The 14,443-nt window shown below is 39.1% G+C and overlaps 1 protein-coding gene across 1 annotated transcript in view; it reads right to left on the bottom strand.

Annotated features, from left to right (window-relative positions):
- LPIN2 (lipin 2) overlaps positions 1-14,443 on the bottom strand; it is a 100,164-nt gene that overhangs the window by 46,631 nt on the left and 39,090 nt on the right. Inside the window, exon 2 of the mRNA XM_023754221.1 lies at positions 2,236-2,436. Within this exon, the coding sequence (XP_023609989.1) occupies positions 2,236-2,427 (192 nt within the window). The 5' untranslated portion in view covers positions 2,428-2,436. The remainder of the gene's footprint in view (positions 1-2,235; positions 2,437-14,443) is intronic.

Consider the following 14,443-nt stretch of genomic DNA (forward strand, 5'->3'; position numbering starts at 1 on the left):
GGGTCTTTGTAATGGTACCAGATTTATTATCAAAAGATTACAACCTAACATTATTGAAGCTGAAGTATTAACAGGATCTGCAGAGGGAGAGGTGGTTCCGATTTCAAGAACTGATTTGTCCTCATCTGACACTGGCCTCCCATTTAAATTAATTTGACGACAGTTTCCCGTGATGCCAGCCTTTGCCATGACTATTAATAAATCACAAGGACAAATTCTAGACAGAGTAGGAATATTCCTACCTGAACCCGTTTTCGCACATGGTCAGTTATATGTTGCTTTCTCTCAAGTTCGAAGAGCATGTGATGTTAAAGTTCTAAATACTTCATCACAAGGGAAATTAGTCAAGCACTTTGAAAGTGTTTTCACTCTTAATGCAGTGTGCAGGGAGATATTAGAATAAGTTTAATCACTTTATCAGTCATTGTTTGCATCACTGTTGTTTTTATATCATGTTTTTGTTGTTTTTGTCATGTCTGTTTTGTTATATCCTTTTGATACTATTTATTAATAAATTTATATATTATTTTCATATACATTTTACTAATTTCCTTTCATCTCTCACACTGCTATTATAGAGAAAGGGCAAATAGCAATATTACAGTATTTCCTCTAATTAATTCCCTTTTAATGTGCATGAATTTCGTGCACGGGGCCACTATAATATACATAAGTTCCACTTTGAAAGACCAGACTTATTCAATCTGATTAAAAAAAAAATCATAGCAAAAATAAACAATACATTTGAAGCAGCTTTACAAATAGATCCTTGAGCAACTAATGGCAAGTTTCAGTGCATAAACAGATTACAACTGATTCTACTAAAGCAAATGCAATGTGAAAGTACTGCAGCTTAGTGGTATCAGAAAGAAAAATTCCAGTAAGGTTAATTGTGGCTAAACACTGTTTTGCAATGGAAAGTTTCAAAGTCACTAAACAAGTTGCAACTACTTTTGGTTTCCAAAGGGTGACTCTGAACAGAGGCTAGACCATACAAACCCTGCCTCCTCAAATGTGGCTTTCCAGTGGAATACTGATTTTGTTAATACCTAGAAAAATGAGATGTTTTTTTCAATCTACTTTGTGAAATCCATAAACCTTATCTTTCACTTTCAAAATAACCTAAATTTAATTAACATAAAGGGAAATTTCTATTTTAAAGAATAAGATCTGCTATGTGAAATAGTCCAAATCTGAAAATAGATGTTTTCAACTTATGCCAGTGGTCCTCTAACACATACACTGTACTTCTATTTCAGAAAATGGTGTGGATCTTTTATTGTGCTTTAAAATCCTGACAAAATCTCCCCACACTGTTTAGGTCAGTGGTCGGCAAACTGCGGCTCGCGAGCTACATGTGGCTCTTTGGCCCCTTGAGTGTGGCCACGAAGTTTCAATCGCACTGTCTGTGCGTGCCTGCACGTTGTATTTTGTGGAAGAACCACACTCAAGGGGCTGCAGTTTGCCGACCACTGGTTTAGGTAGATACTGTGGGCCAAGAGTAGTATGTACCTGCAAAGTTTTATTATTAGCTCAATTTTCTGACTAGATTGACATCAGATGTACTAACAAACCTTACCTCCAGTTGATCCATTACCTGGAGGTAAGAGAATGTAAGAGAAAGAAAAGCCAACACAAATGTCTTTTTAAATGAATCTTCCCTAAAATAAATAGAAGTCAACCAGCCTATGGCCTGTGGGTTTACATTTCAGTTGGATTTGGAGACAAGTCCTGATATCAACAAAATTTAGATTACAAATAAGATTTTACAGCTTTGTCAAAACAAACAAAAAATTTTGGCATTAACTGTTTAAACAAATGTAACATATTCTTGATTATGTCAGTCTATTCCATTCAGAATTGTTATGAAGGCATTACCCTAAATATTTTGAAATGCTATCTAAGGTAAAGGAACTTTTTCTAAATACACCTAACATGCCCATTTATAACTCCAGTTTCTCTGTTTTGCTCTTCTGAGCTGCAGCACATAGGATTATCAAAATAATTTTCAGTCTAAATAATACAGGGAGATTTCCTTTGGAGAGACTTCCTGTAGTAGGGCTTTTTGAATTTAGAAGCAACTTCAAAATGCAATTAAGGTTGACTTCTCATACCACTGTCTTCAACATCATACAAATTTAAAATAAAAGAGCTCACAGTAATGATTTACTCATTGCTCATTGCTGTCATCTAACTTTTCACCCTCCTGGAGAACAGGCTGTGCCCTGCACTCACCACTTTCTCTTTGGATCTCAAGACTCCCAGCTTCCCAAACCGAACATGAAAAGGTGAACACTGATAGGTGCCATCCTGCTGCCGCACCACAATGACATCGATGCACCCAGACAAGGTGGCTTGGTTAATACCCTTGTAGAGCTCCTTCACAGTGACAATCACCTGCCCAGCCAGCTGTCCCACATAATTCATGGTTTGAGACTACAAAAGACAAGAAAAAAAAAAGTTAGATGCAATGTTAACACTGAATTTGTGGATTTAATGACAATGACAAAGAAAAAAAACTAAAGTGACTAAAATTACATTGCTCATTTGTACACCAGACTATGCACCATTAGTAACCTTGATGATTTTGAACCCATTATTCTCATGCTACCACTGTTTCTATACATTTCCACACATAGACAATTCTACACAGTCCTCCTTTGTATCTGAGGTATGCACAAGTTCCTTTTCCTTTCCATCATCAAGGATGGTGCTAGATGCCATTAGATATTTTTTTGCAAAGTAAAGAACCTGCACAGAACCACCAAAGAACCCAGACCACCATCACTGCCTGTCTGCCTAAGATGGCTATTGCATCCTCTCTGGCCATAGCAGACAAACAGGTAAAAAAATGACCAAAGATCACCCCCAGGAGAACCTGCTGAAAGATAAATGAGAGCTGCGTATGGGATATTAATGGAATATTATGGTTCAGACAGATGCTAGATTAAATAAACTCTAGTGAGCTAGACTGGGTCTAATCTAATTTACAACATTACTTCTAGGGAAAATCCCTTTATCCTACAGCATAACTCACTAGAACATACATTCATGTTCCACAAAGTTCAAAGCCAAAAATTGGGTTTAATCTTGTTCTTCGGCCGAAATTCACTGCTCAAACCAGGATCACAAGGCTGTAGGAATCCTCCAAAAAGGGTCAAAAAAGGAGGCGAGGGCACTCACAAGTCTACAGGGCCGAGAGGAAATGCTTTCTGTCTCTATGACCCACACCTGCTGTGGCTGCAGTTAGGGCTGGCTTTGTCTGACCACAAAATGGGGTACCCATGATGTGATATGCTGTGAGGGCAAGTGGGGAAGTCTCCTGGCACTCCCCTCAACTCTTCCACTAATTAGGAAAAAATAGTCCTTTCTAGTCTTAAGATTATCAAATTTCATTTCCAGTCACCAAATACCCCATTTCATTCGTTAGACACTAGCACCCCTGATACTATGTCAAAGCACAATTCAGCAAAAAGCATTCTCTTGGGGATAGGAGGGCTGCAGACCAGCAAGAGAGCTTTCCATAGCTGTGGCTAATCCAGAGGCTGACGTTCACCAAATCAGAAAACTAAGAAATGATTCTCCAGGTGATCCATAAGCACAGTTGTCTCTCTAAACCCAGCTTTTGAGGCACCTAGAGCTCAAAGTTACATGTTCAGAAAAGTTTCCAGATCACATTCAATGATGTCAGATAAGTCTAAAGTTGAACTGGAGAAAGAATGCCGTCTCTTGGGAAAACATAGGGGCCTGCCAGAACATCTGCCGGTAGAAAAACTCACATACTCTTTAAAGGTGAGCAAGTGCCTGCCGGCAGTATCTGATTATTTTTTTCCGCTCTTGTACACAGATGAATGTGTAATTAAGGCCCATGAGTTTTACACCATGAAGCACAACCACAGTATTTTTACCCTGGAAAATTTTTTGAATATTTTATAGCTAATGTTACCAAGGCGCCCAAGTACACCTATAGAAAGTACATTTAAGTGATAAAAACTATCTGTAGAACTTACTACTAAGTAACCAAATTAAGGAGTGTCCTCTATGTGCTAAATTCTAAAACAGTGACAAGCTGGTGATGACATTGGTTTTAGAATAATTATTTCTGAAATGAATAAAAGAATGATCAAATGAACCATCAATAAATGAGACTAAAATAATAAAAAGTATATGTGGGGAGGAAATACTGTTTCATCAGAATATTTATATTATAACTCATTATATATTTTTAAAAGTAATCTTTTAATTTTGAGATCATTATAGATTCACATGCATGTTGTTTTAAGAAATAATACAAAGCAATCCCACGTACCCTTTACCAGTTTCCCCCAAAGGTAACATCTTGCAAAATTCTAGTGCAGTATGACAATCAGGATATCAACATTGCTATCAGTTAAAATTCAGAACATTTCCATCATCACAAAGAAACATCCTACTGGCCTTTCATAGCCACACACACCTACTTCCCTCCCTAATCTCTGTCAACCACTAATCTGTTCATTTTTGTGATTTTTGTCATTTTAAAGAAAGTTATATAAGTTATATAAATGGAATCATATAGTATGTAACCTTTTGAGATTGCCTTTTTCCACTCACATTTTTAAAAATTGTTTTATTTTATATTTTACTAGAGGCCTGGTGCACAAAAATTTGTGCACTCGGGAGGGTCCCTCAGCCCGGCCTGTGCCCTCTTGCAGTCTGGGACGCCTCAGGGAATGACCACCTGCTGGCTTAGGCCCGCTCCCTGGGGGATTGGGCCTAAGCTGGCAGTCAGACATCCCTCTGGCAGCCCGGGAGCCCTCGGGGGATGTCCACTTGCCAGTGGGGAGCAGGCCTAGCTGCAGTCGGACATCCTTAGTGCTGCTGAGGAGGCAGGAGAGGCTCCCACCACCATTGCTGTACTGGCAGCCGTCAGCCTGGCTTGTGGCTGAGCAGAGCTCCACCTGTGGGAGCACACTGACCACCAGGGGGCAGCTCCTACATCGAGCATCTGCCCCCTGGTGGTCAGTGTGTGTCATAATGACCAGTGATTCCCAGTTGCTCTGCTGTTAGGGTCAATTTGCATATTACCCTTTTATTATATAGGATTTTTAAACATTTATTGTTGAAAGTATTACATATGTCCCCATTTTCCCCGATTGCCTCCCTCCAGCCCACTCCTACTTCCCCGCTCCAGCACCAGGCCTTCACCACCCTATTGTCTGTGTCCATGGGCTATGCATATATGCATACAAGTTCTTTGGTTGATTACCCCTCACCCACCCTTCCCCACCTTTCCTCCAAGATTCTGCACTCTGTTCCATGCTCCACTCACATTCCTATGGAGATTCATCCAGGTTGCTGCATGGGTGAACAGTTTGTGCCTTTTTATTGTGAAGTAGTACATTCATGGTATGAATGTACCATATTTTGTTCAACCATTCACCTGTTGAGGAACAGCTAAGCTAACAAAGAAAACTGCTATAAGCATTCCTATATAGGTTTTCACATGAAAATAAGTTTTCAATTGACCAGGGTAAACACCCCCGGAATATGGTGGCTGAGTTGAATGGGAATTGCATGCTTAATTTTTAAAGACACTGCCATCAGAGTTGCTGTATCACTTTATATTCCCACCAGCAATGTTTAAGAGATGCAGTTTCTCCACACCCCTGGCCAGGAATTGGCATTGTTACTATTTTTTAATTTAGCCATGATGACAGTTGTGTAATGATATTGGTTTTAATTTGCATTCCTCTAATGGCTAATGATGATGAACATCTTTTCAGGTGATTCACTGTATAAATATATCATTAAATTTTGTTTCATGAAAGAGCACAACTAATTTAAAGGGAATAAACACCTTGTTTGTGCCTTATTTTGGGGGGGTCATGGGATACAATTTTTATATGTTAACAATGTCTCCAAAAACGAAAGTGAGATAAAATTTTTCACTTACCACAAGTATTTTTCAGCAACCTAAAATAGTCTATCAGAATTTTCATATTCTGTATTTTCTCCTTTGTTTCCCTTGCCCTAGGAGATGTACTGGCAAGCATATTGCTATTAGAGATGTCTAAGATTTTGCTGCTTATGGTTTCTTCTGGGATTTTTGTGGTTTCACAACTTACACTTGAGTATTTTATCCATTTTGGGTTCATTCTTGCGTATGGTGTAAGTTGGTGGTTGTTTTATTTTTTTGCATGTATCTGTCCAATTTTCCTAACATCATGTCTTGACTCCACTGCATGCTCTTGCCTCCTTTGTCAAATAATTGAGTGTAATGGTTTGGGTCAATTTCTGGGTTCTCTGTTCTGTTCCATTGATCGATGTGCCTGTTCTTGTGTCAGTACCAGGCTGTTTTGATTACAGTGGCCTTGTAGTATAGCTTGATGTCTGGTATTGTGATCCCTCCAACTTTGTTCTTTCTCGGGATTGCTGTGGCTATTCAGGGTTTTTTTTTATTCCATATGAATTTTTGGAGTATTTGTTCTAGATCTGTGAAATATGCCATTTAATAGGGATTACGCTGAATTTGCAGATTGCTTTGGGTAGTATGGACTACCCAAATAATTAGTATGGACATTTTGATGATGTTGATTCTACCAATCCATGAACACTGCATATTCTTCCACTTGTTTATATCTTCCTCTCTCTCTTTTTTCAACATCCTGTAGTTTTCCGAGTATAAGTCTTTTACCTCCTTTGTTAAGTTTGTTCCTGTGTGTCATGATTTTTTTTGTTGCATTGGTAAATGGGATTATTTTTTTACTTTCTCTTTCTGAGAATTCATTATTGGTGTATAAAAATGCCATCGATTTCTGGATGTTGGTTTTGCATCCTGCTACATTGCCGAATTCATTTATGGAATCTAGTAGTTTTTTGGTGGAGTCTTTGGGGTTTTCTATGTATAATATCATGTCATCTGCAAATAACAGTTTTACTTCCTCCTTTCCAATTTGGATGCTTTCTGTTTTTTCATCTTGTCCGATTGCTCTGGCTAGGACTTTCAGGACTATGTTGAGTAAGAGTGGTGAAAGCGGAAGAAAAAATGCTCAAAGTCCTAATCATCAGAGAGATGCAAATTAAAACGACAATGAGGTAACACCTCACACCTGTCAGGATGGCTATCATCAACAAATGACAAGTGCTGGTGAGGATGTGGAGAAAAGGGAAGCCTAGTACACTGGGAATGTAGACTGGTGCAACCATTGTGGAAAACAGTATGAAATTTCCTAAAAAATTAAAAATGAAACTGCCATTTGACCCAGTGATCCCACTTCTAGGAATATATCATAAGAAACCTGAAATACCTCAGAAAGGATCTATGCATTCCTATGTTCACTGCAGTGCAATTTACAATAGCTAAGATCTGGAAATAGCCCAAGTGCCCATCAGTAGATCAGTGGATAAAAAAGCCGTGGTACGTTTATACAATGGAATACTATGCAGCAGTAAAAAAGAAGGATCTCTTACCCTTTGAAACAATATGGAGAGACCTGGAAAGTATTATGCTAAGCAAAATAAGCCAGTTAAGTATCACGTGATCTCACTCATATGTGGAATCTAATGAATAAAGTAAATCCAGCGACATAGAAGCATGGAACACACTTGTTGAATCTCAGAGAAAAGGTAGGTGGGAAGAGATCAACCAAAGAACTGGTATGCATATATGCATAACCCATAGACACAGACAATAGTGTGGTGAAGGCCTAGGGCAGTGGTCGGCAAACTCAGTCAACAGAGCCAAATATCAACAGTACAACGACTGAAATTTCTTTTGAGAGCCAAATTTTTTAAACTTAAACTATATAGGTAGGTACATTGTTATTAACTTAATTAGGGTACTCCTAAGGCTTAGGAAGAGCAACACTCAAGGGGCCAAAGAGCTGTGTGTGGCACGAGCCACAGTTTGCCGACCATGGGCCTAGAGTAATGGTTGGGGTTGGCTAGAAGATGTCGATGGGGAAAAGAGGGGACATATATAGTACTTTCAACAATAAAGATTTTTTTTTAAAGAATAAAATCCATTATATATACATATGAATTTTCATATTGTATAAGTAATATATATTCACATCATGCTTTTTTGCCTTTCCTGACACATACATTAGTCAAACAAACAGCACCCAAGTAGTCAATCTTTGTATTAATGCTTGACTGATAGTGGCAATTATTAAAAAATGTTTTTATTAATTTTTAGAGAGAGAGGAAGTTGAGAAGGATAGAGAGAAACATCGATGAGAGAGAAATCATCACTCGGCTGCCTCCTGCATGTCCCCTACTGGGGATTGAGCCCGAAACCCAGGCATGTGCCCTGATCAGGAATCGAACCAGTGACTTCTTGGTTCCTGGGTCGACGCTCAACAGCTAAGCCACACTGGCCAGGCTGATAGTGACAATTTTAAAATTAGTTTTGTTATAATTTTAAAAAAAAACATAGCTAATTAAATAAGCCTTTTCTTAAAAGAAACTGAAAATGGTAACTTTTATGCAACTTCATTCACCCATAAACAAGTCTTATAAAGTAAATCTATAATAAGCTTACATCAACATGGAATCAATAGAATCCATAATTAAGTGTAACTACACCTATTCAATATGATTTTAATTACCATGGTTGAAGGATATGCTGTTTGTTATAAAAGAAAGTCTATTGTGTAAATGCCATTTGTTAAATGTAGAAAAATATAGTCTGTCGAATGACTAATTTTCTCTTAGCAGATATAAAACAATTGTGTTTATGTTATGAAGGCTGAGAAAACAAAAGTAAAGGGAGTCCTTATGCCTTAATAGTCACTATACCCTGGGAATGAGGAGCAAAACAGTGCTAGGGGAGAACCCAAAAAGGCTGGGGGAGAGTGGAGGGCTTCCTCATGGTTATGTCTGGAGGAAAAGCAGTTAGTCATTGTATACATGATACCTTAAACAGCTTCCTCTTTTAAGCGGAATCTAGCACCATAAAACTTTATTCCTACATGCCCAGCTCAGCACTAGCAATAATAAAACCCAGTGACGGCAGAGTCAGGTCTCTGACACCACCAACCTGTCCTGATCATAGTCTAGGAAAGCAGGACTCTGTGCGAGGGCAGAAAAGATAGATGGTTGGGTAAGCCAGTAAAATAAGCTTTTGAAATAAAACTAAGATTAAAAAATATAGCAAAGTAAACTCATATTTTATAGTGAATGATGAGAAAAAGAAGTGGAAGAGAAGAGAACATTAACTCAAGAACAGAGAGTGACAGAGACCAAGGGAGAAGAATGCAGAAAGAGATAGATAAAAATTCAGAGGAAAAGCAAAGACGTTACATAATCAGAAAGCAGACCGACATAAAGATTCCCACACAGAAAGAACACTGTGGAACTGAAGAATGTTCATAGAACAGCATCCCTATCTTCCAGCTCACAAGCATGAAGAAAAACATTAAAATGCATTTATTGATTCTTAAAACTGGAAGAATTAATCCAATTCAGTCTTGTAACAAATACCAAAAAGGCTTCTAGCATTTTATTCTGAAATATGATAAAGTTAACAATCATCACAGTAGCAGCTACTACCATTTTTGAAAGCCTACTATTCTTAAGCTTATTAAGCATTATCATCTCAGAACCACCTTGTGGGTAAGTAGAATTTCTATTTTTAAAGATAATAAAATTGAGGCTTAGAAAGTTTTTAAATATTATTATGGACTGAATGTTTACCCCCAACACCCAAATTCATAGGTTGAAGCTCTAACTCGGAGATGCGGTCTTTGGGAAGTCATTATGTTTACATGAGGTCATGAGGACACTGATTCCCCCATGATGGGATCAATGTCTTTACCAGAAGAAGACAGAGCATGCTCTCTCTCCTCCCACCATGTGAGGACACAGTGAGAGGTAGTTGTCTACATCCAGGATGAGGGCTGGCTAAGACAAGTATCTTCTTTAACATCCTATGTTACACTGCTTTTCAATTTAGGGATGCTTCCAGTCGACAGAGAGACACTCCTTTCACCAAGAAATTCACAACAGTATCAGACAGCCCTAGTTATTATGTCCACTAGAAATCACACTGAATTATGTACCACCCTCTTCTAAAGGACACTATTACACACCAAAGAGTTTATTGTACAACCACAACATTGTCTCACTTATTCTGGGCTAAGCATTATTATTCCTTAAAATATCGGAAATGACTATGCTTACTTCCACTTTAAATGCAGAATTATCTGTGTTTCTTTAAATGGGAGACCCAAAGCTAGACAAATGGCACAGACAGGCCTGGCAGGCACTTACAGATCACTATACTAAAAAATGAAAAAAAAAAATCAGTAGGGGATAATCAACTAAAAAATTATTAGAGGTCAAATGGCCCTTCATACATAAAATTCAATAGATCAAACAGCCCTTCATATATGCAATTCAATGGTGCCCACTATCAGATTTTTCTTATCAAATAATTTAAACATACACTAGTGCCTGGAATAAATGGGTAGCTTTCCAGATTCAATTATTTACCGGAAGTTTAAAGATTTGCTTAGCAACTTTACCTGAGCATCAAAGACACTAAAGCAAATCATCATGATATGTAGCATCAGTAAATAGGTTTAAATACACATCTCCTCCTTCCTCCAAAAACTGCCCAAAATTATTTAAAGGTAATATGTTCAATCAAAAATAAAAGTTTGTTAGAGAAAAGAGTAACTACCAAGATATAGGTAGCCATTAAAATATTACAATTTAAAAATTGTTATCAATACAAATTGATATATTCTAAACTGCTTTTATACATAAAATCAAAATCTGTTTCCTAAGTTTGAAGTTTACCTTCATATATCCATTTTATACTAGTACTAGAGGCTGGGTGCACGAATTCGTGCACGGGTGGGGTCCGGCCGGCCCACCGCCATCAGGGCGACTGGGCTGGGCCGGCTGGGGGGGGAGGAGGGGGGGGCCGAGGACTGTTGGCCAGCAGGCTCTGCCCCTGATCGAGGTGGGTGGGGCCGATCAGGGGCGGGGATGGCCGGGGGAGAGGCCGCAGGTGGTTGGGCCGGACATTCCCCACCCCTGTTCTAGAGCCTATGTCCTTCCCTGAATTGCTAAGTGACAGAAATGCTCTAAGCAATGATGAAACCCCCAGATTCCTTGCTGCAAGTGAAATCTCAGAGAAAAAGCAAAGACAATACATAATCAGAAAATCAGACTGACAAAGATGCCCACAGAAAGAGTACTGTGGAACTGAATTTGTTCCTAGAAGAGCATCCCTCCCTATCTTCAAGCTCACAAGCACAAATCACACACATACACACACACACACACACACACCACGTTTTTTTTAGGAACTGTAATATTTGTTACTTAATGCTACCTGGACACATAAACATTATGATTAGAGAGTCCAAAGAACCATATCCATCTTCCAAGTCTCCTCCACATATCACTATGAGTTAGCATTGACTTTTAACCCTTCCACTAGACCCAAGGTTCACTGTTAGGGTGTGAACTTCCTGGGAGATTCCATGTGATGAGGATTTGAGGACAGCTTTTATCGAAGAACTTGCCCTCAACATTCCATCTAACCTTCTGCTTACAGATATGAGGGAATGTGCTATAAGGGAACTGAAACTTCTATATACTTCAGGAAACAAACACCAGAACACTGTTACCTCATACACATTCCAGCGTATACCTATGCTCTGGGACCAAATTCCTCCAGGCACCCAAGCTTACACTCTGCGTTTGAGTAGCACTTATTTTTTAAGAACTTTCTCAAACATACTTCATTTGATCTTCAAAAGAAGAATTTACGTTGTGCAAGGCAGACATTATTCATTTCATTTTGCATTTAGACTGAGACAAGGTGTTTACTACTATTCACTAGAACGCAGTGCCACTGTGACTCAGGGTCCCAACCTCCCTGCTACTTCCCATCTGTGGTTTAAATCTTCAGACTGGAGTTCCTGAAGACAAGAGATCTGAAGGCTGAACTAAAGTTGTATTTAAGTTCTCCAAGGGTCCCAGAGTCCCCAAAAGGAGGGTACCACTCAGCCTGGCTGAAAACTTTACTTCCTGAAAAGTGGATGATGAAAGGTAACAATAGCACACACAGCAGCACCTGCAAAATTCTCCCTGGTTTGGGACAAGAGGGGGTGAAAGTCCCCTAGCAGATCTGCCCACATCCTGTGGGGGCTGATGAACTCAGTCAAGACATTTTCTCTAAAACTTGTATCTTGTGCCCAGCAGACACATGGGAACCATAATGACCTACAGGAGGTTACAACTTAGCTAAACACATAGAACAAAGAACTATTCAAAACAAGTGCAGTCTTGCTCGCTCGGCTGTTATGGCTCAGTGGTTGAATGTTGACCTATGAACCAGGAAGTCACAGTTCAATTCCTGGTCAGGGCACATGCCCGGGTTATGGGCTCAATCCCTGGCAGGGAAGGGAGGGAAAGTGGGAGAGGGGGGGGGTGCATGAGGCAGCCAATCAATGATTTTCTCTAATCATTGATGTTTCTATCCCTCTCTCTTCCTCTCTGAAATCAATAAAAACAAAACAAAATAAAGCAAAACAGGTGCAGTCTTTGAGTGAGCAGCAAGCAGTGCCACAGACAACTGATGCTAAACCTGACAAAGAACCCAGCCTTCCTGAAGAAGCTGCTCTTGGCCACTTAAATTCAATTAAATGACTTACTCTGTACCTCTCAGTTTTTCTTTTTTCCCATCACAGCAGAATGCTAACTTGTTTATTTTAATTTTTCTTATTTTCTATCCAATATCCCTTAAAAAAATTGATTTGATATGCATTAATTGAATGATTCTTTTATGTACCCTGACTGGGGATATAACCCGCAACCTTGGTGTGTATGGCAGTGATGGCGAACCTTTTGAGCTTGGCGTGTCAGCATTTTGAAAAACCCTAACTTAACTCTGGTGCCGTGTCACATATAGAAATTTTTTGATATTTGCAACCATAGTAAAACAAAGACTTACATGTTTGATATTTATTTTATATATTTAAATGCTATTTAACAAAGAAAAATCAACCAAAAAATGAGTTCACGTGTCACCTCTGGCACGCGTGTCATAGGTTAGCCATCACTGGTGTATGGGGACAATGCTCTAACCAATTAAGCTACCCGGCCAGGACCTAGCTGCCTTTTAATATTTGCTTTATAAAATAAGAAACAGGAAATAGTTGCGCAAGATACAGCCCTTGTCCTCAATCAGAGAGATAGTTCCCAACCCCAGGAGCTTCACAAAGTAGATGGTTAATTAAGCCCCATTTGGATCTCCTTGAAGCCAAAATCCTTGAGGAAATGCTGATAATTGCATATCTAAAATGCACTCCCCCAGGCGGCCAGTGTGGCTCCGTGGTTGAGTGTGGCCCTCCTAGAAACCAGGAGGTCACGGTTCAATTTCCGGTCAGGGCATATGCCTGGGTTGTGGGCTCCATCCCCAGTAAGGTGTGTGCAGGAGGCAGCCAATCAATGATTCTCTCTCATCATTGATGTTTCCATTTCTCTCTCCCTCTCCCTTCCTCTCTAAAATCAATTAAAAATAAATAAGTAAAAAATAAAATGCACTGCCCTAAACATCTGCTCAAAAACATGGCAGGTCTCTTTCTGCCCCAAAGTACAGGGTAGGGTGATCACTGGAACAGGGCTCTCCTTCATTTCTAGACCATTTAGTGCCCCATCTACAGAATCTGTGAACCAAAAACCAAACCAAAACTCCGACTGTGTAATTCCTTCAAGACACACAACAGATAATTTATAATCTACTTATCAAAATGCCCATTATACTGACCAGTGTGTGACAGGATTTTCATATAGTCAAACAAAATTGAGCACCTGCCTCATGACAGGTACCACAGTAAGTCGTTACAATATAAAGATACAGTTAAACCTCAGTTCTCGAATGAATCCCATCCCGAACAATTCGATTCTTGACCAAGTTGTTCGCAGGAAAAATGTCTTGGTTATTGAACAAAACTTAGGTTCTAGATCTCACTACCCTTTGTCATGATGTATTGGCATGACAAAAAGTACCTCTCAGGCCACAAAAGAGAGAATGCCAGTCAGTTTTCCCCTAAACCTGGAGTTGTTAACCTTTCAGAAAATTGCACTGTGATTTTTTTTTTTGGTGTTTTTTACTTTTGTTGCTGAAGAAATGGACAATCAAGAATACTACTGTTGATAATGGTGTAAAAGAAACAATGATCACAAGCAACTGAAGAGGCAGAAAAATGGTTGTTGATTTGGATAAACGAAAAGCAGTTAGCTGTGACAGTATTTTGGAGGCAGTGATATGTGAAAAAGCGAAGATGCTGACTTCCTAAAAGACAACCCTGGAATGAGTGCTGAAAGTGACTCATTTAAGGCTAGTAGGAGGTGGTTTGATAAATTTAAGAAAAGAAGTGTTTGTTCATAGATTAAACAGTACATTAGATATGTACTATATATAAGAAAGGTTTAAACAGGG

This window comes from Myotis lucifugus, unplaced genomic scaffold (genome assembly GCF_000147115.1).
Source record: "Myotis lucifugus unplaced genomic scaffold, Myoluc2.0 scaffold_58, whole genome shotgun sequence".
Classification (NCBI taxonomy): Eukaryota; Metazoa; Chordata; class Mammalia; order Chiroptera; family Vespertilionidae; genus Myotis; species Myotis lucifugus.